General features: G+C 48.9%; 1 protein-coding gene across 1 annotated transcript in view; it reads left to right on the forward strand.

Annotated features, from left to right (window-relative positions):
- Positions 1–3,185, forward strand: part of LOC115936647 (corticosteroid-binding globulin) — a 16,366-nt gene extending 13,181 nt beyond the window's left edge. The window contains exons 4-5 of the mRNA XM_081829994.1: positions 848–995; positions 2,349–3,185. Coding sequence (XP_081686120.1) covers positions 848–995; positions 2,349–2,534 — 334 coding nt within the window. The 3' untranslated portion in view covers positions 2,535–3,185. The remainder of the gene's footprint in view (positions 1–847; positions 996–2,348) is intronic.
- The last annotated feature ends 862 nt before the right edge of the window (positions 3,186–4,047 follow it).

Below are 4,047 nucleotides of genomic sequence, written 5' to 3' on the forward strand. Positions count from 1 at the left end.
CTCCCTCTCCCTCCTCTCTCCTTCCTTCCTTCCTTCATTCCTTCCTTCCTCTCCCTCCTCCCTCCCTCCCTCTCCCTCCTCCCTACTTCCCTCTCCCTCCTCCCTCCCTCCCTCTCCCTCCTCCCATGAGGCAAGGGGGCTTTGAAGCAACTAGTCATGGCCTCTCCACAATTCTGCTGCTTCCCAGTGGTCTGACTTTGGGGAAGTTCCTCAGCTCCTCTTGAGTTTAATTCTCTCCATCTGGACATTGAAAATGTTGGCTCCAGCTTCCTAAGGCCGCATGCGCATGCATGCATTAGATGCGATGCTGAAGCTAAAGGACACCCAGCAGGCGCTTGGTAGAGGCCAGTCTCCCTGACTGCCAGTTGTTCTTCCCCATCTAGAGAAGTGCCCTGCTTTGCTGTGTCAATGAGGAGAGGGACAAGCACAGAGAGGGACAGGACTTGGTTAAAGCCACACAGCATTAGTGGTAGGGCTGGGGCCGGGACACTGCTCCCAGCCGGGTGCTCCCTCCACTCCTCAGCTTCTGCCTAGGGTGCTTGGGGGACCACAGGGACTTCTTTAGGGATTCTTTTCTTCAGTGGCCAGTGGCCCAGCTATACCACAGGTGAAATTGGCTCAAAGAAAGAGCTGAGAAAAGATTTAGCCATTCAGAGGCCCAGGGAGGAAGCTGCCTGTGTGATGGAAGGAGAGGCAAATCCTGCCTCTCGTTCTGTCCCTTCCCCTTTTCCGCAAAGGTCGTGTCCGGCTGGGAGGAAGGGTCTGGAGGGATCACAGGGGAAACAGAATTCGGCTGGCCGGGCCCAGCCCTAGGAAAGTCTAACCCCATCTGCTTACCCCTGAGCAGCCAGGTAAACCTGTACATCCCAAAGGTGACCATCTCCGGAGCCTATGACCTCAGTGCCATCCTGGGGGACATGGGCATTGCAGACTTGCTCGACAAGGGGGCAGATTTCTCCGGCATCACCCAAGAGGCCCAGCTGAAGTTGTCAAAGGTAAGTGGCCCTAGAGTCCATCTTTTCCCCAAAAATTCACAGTATGAATAATAATAAGGAATGCAGGGCCCCTTCATGAATAGGTCTCTAAGCCCCAGGTTGAGAGCCCCAGGTCTTCTCCACTCTTACTACAGGGTAAATGGAGGCTCAGTGGGAAAATGTGACGTTCCCACAGTGACGACACGGGAGCTAGGGACAAGGGTGGGCCCCCCACCAAAATGGATCCGGGAAAATGGGAAATGTCCGAACGCAGTGCCATCAGACAGTCTACCCACTACATTCTTTCCCTTCATTCTTTAACTTTATGCTCTATGGGTCCCTCAGTCATTCTGAACATACTTATTGGACGCCCACTCTGTGCCCTGAACTGCTGGGCACCGGGAATGCCTGCATTACTGAGACGTGGCGGGATCTCACGGTCGGGTGGGTGACCAAGCCAGAGAGGGGACAGGAGACAGCTGAGGTGGCAGCAGCCCCTCCCTCAAGCACACAGACTTGGACCATCGTGGCACCTGGCCCCCAGTATGTGCTCCATAAAAGCTTGCTGTGCCAAGGATTGAGTCAAACAGCCACCTCCTTATAAGGGGAGCATTATTTCTCAAAGGAGGAGCCTCTGGCTTGAACCACGCACTCACCAGGGCCACAGAGCGGGTAAATGACAGCCTGACGTTTGGCTTGGGGTCTACTCGACTCAAAACCTCATTTCCCAAGACAAACCACGGGGCTTCCTACCCCAGCTCAGCTTCTTCCTGCACCTGTTGACAGAGCTTCTCAGAACCTCCAGCTCCTCGCTCTCCGGTCAAGGAGAGCCCCTGCCCCCAGAGGATGTTGATAATTAGCCAGTTCGGATCCACTGAAGGCGTTTGATAGAAGCTATGCAAGCATTTTGCCAATTTCAGAATTCCTCCTAATTTTGATCACAGCAAGAGACAGTTCAACAGCCCCTTTCCATTCTGAGTAGGCACAAGCACTTTGCAGAAATGGGCCCCTAGTGTTTGGCTAGCAGGGTGCAAAAAGGAGCGAGGTCTGCCTTGCCCAGGACCCAGTAAGGAGTGCCTGATGTGGACATTGAAGTCCAGTGAGTACCGTGGGACCCCTGATCTCCCTGTCTGGGCTCCATCTGCCCTCTTTCTAGGGAAGAAGTCTAGGTGTGAGCTGCGTTCTGGAGGTGGACACACCTTGGCCCTCGTCCTGGGGCTGCCACTTAGATGAGGAGCCAGCAAGTGACCCTCTCTGAGCCTCAGCTTTGCCACCCATAAAACTAGGGGTGGGAGGGATGGAAGCGATGAGGCATGGCAAGCTCCCAACACACAGCAGGTGTTCAACCTCCACCTTCGGCCCCGTACCCAACAGGTGGTCCATAAGGTTGTGCTGCAACTCGATGAGAAGAGCTTCAAGGCAGCCGAATTCCCCATGGTCATGCTAGACATGGCATCTGAGCCTCTCACCTTCCACTTCAACCGGCCCTTCATTATTATGATCTTCGACCACTTCACATGGAGCAGCCTTTTCCTGGGCAAGGTTGTGAATCCGACCTAAGGGCACGGCCCCCAGGAGCCACAGCCCCAGCTGACCTGCACACGAGGGAGCCCACAGAAACACTCTGGGAGGTGGGAGTCCCCCCCCCCCGCCCTGTCTTCTCCAGGTTCTTCTGTCCAAATAAATTACCATCACTACAACTGCTGGTAGGTGTGGTTGAAGGGACAAAGTGGGACCAGTGACAAACTCGGAATGATAGCATGCGATCTTGCGCCCCTGTAATTTCCTGGTGTTGATCATCGTGCTGTGGTTATGTAATATGTGGAAGCTGGGGGAAGGATATATGGAAACACTATTGTTTTTGTAAATGTTTGTAAGTTTGAAATTATTTCTAGAAAAGGAGGAAATCATGCAACCCCAAACATGACAGAAAGACATCTTAAGTGCTAGGGGAAATGTTGTGACATCTTCAAAAAAGAAAGAGAAAGAAACAAAGCAATCCTTCAAAAATGAAGGCAAAATAAAGGTTTTTTTTTTTTCCAGACAAACAAAAGCTGGGAAAGTTTGTCACCTTCCCTAAAGAAAAGTTTTAAGTAGTTTTTCAGGCTGAAACAAGATGATGCTCAGTGGAAATTTAGACCTACACAAAAGAATGAAGAGTACTGGAAAGGGCAAATATGCGAGCAAATAGAAAGCATTGTTTAAAATATCTTTAAAATATAATTAACTGTCTAAAGCAAAAATAGTGATCAGTTTGTTTCTTCAAGCTCCAGCGCTCCCTTTATCCACTGCTCTGCAAAAACTGGATCTGGACATGATTTTAACCTTTGTCGGTAGAGGGCGATAGAGACACGTTGCCGGAGGAAGAGGCTTCCCCCTCCTGCTTTGGGGCAAAAAGCATTAAATGAGATAAAGAAGAATTAGATGATAGATAGATAGATGATAGATGATAGATAGACGATAGATAGATGATGATAGATGATAGATATAGATAGATGATAGATAGATGATGATAGATGATAGATAGATAGATAGATAGATAGATGATAGATAGATGATAGCTGGACTGATGATTGATGATAGATGACGGATAGAGGAGCGTATGTCTTGAGAAGTAAGAATTGAAGTACACTTCCCTAAAAATGCCTATTTATACCTTCCATATATAGAAGGTATATATAGACCTGAATCCTAAAACCATCATCTTACTTAATAAGAAAACACTAAATGCGTTCCCACTAAGGTCAAGAGTAAGACAGGGCTGTGTTATATCCATCACCATTTCACATTGTCCTGGGGGCATTAGGCCACGGAGTTAGACAAGAGAAAGCAGAGGGATGGAATGGGGAAAAATGAAGTACAACACTCCTTGCAATCCACCTGCAGAACCCTAGCAAATTAGTGCTAAAACAAACTCATGTAACAAAAGAATTCAGCAAGCCGTCAGACTATAGCATCAACATGCAAAAACATGAGCCTTCAAATACACAAATCACAACCAGTTAAATAACGGAGGAGAAAACCCAGTTGCAACCAAAAAAAAAAAAAAAAAAAAACTACTTAGAAATAAACA

This window comes from Leptonychotes weddellii, chromosome 9 (genome assembly GCF_054177405.1).
Source record: "Leptonychotes weddellii isolate Sample4059 chromosome 9, ASM5417740v2, whole genome shotgun sequence".
In the NCBI taxonomy this organism is placed as follows: domain Eukaryota; kingdom Metazoa; phylum Chordata; class Mammalia; order Carnivora; family Phocidae; genus Leptonychotes; species Leptonychotes weddellii.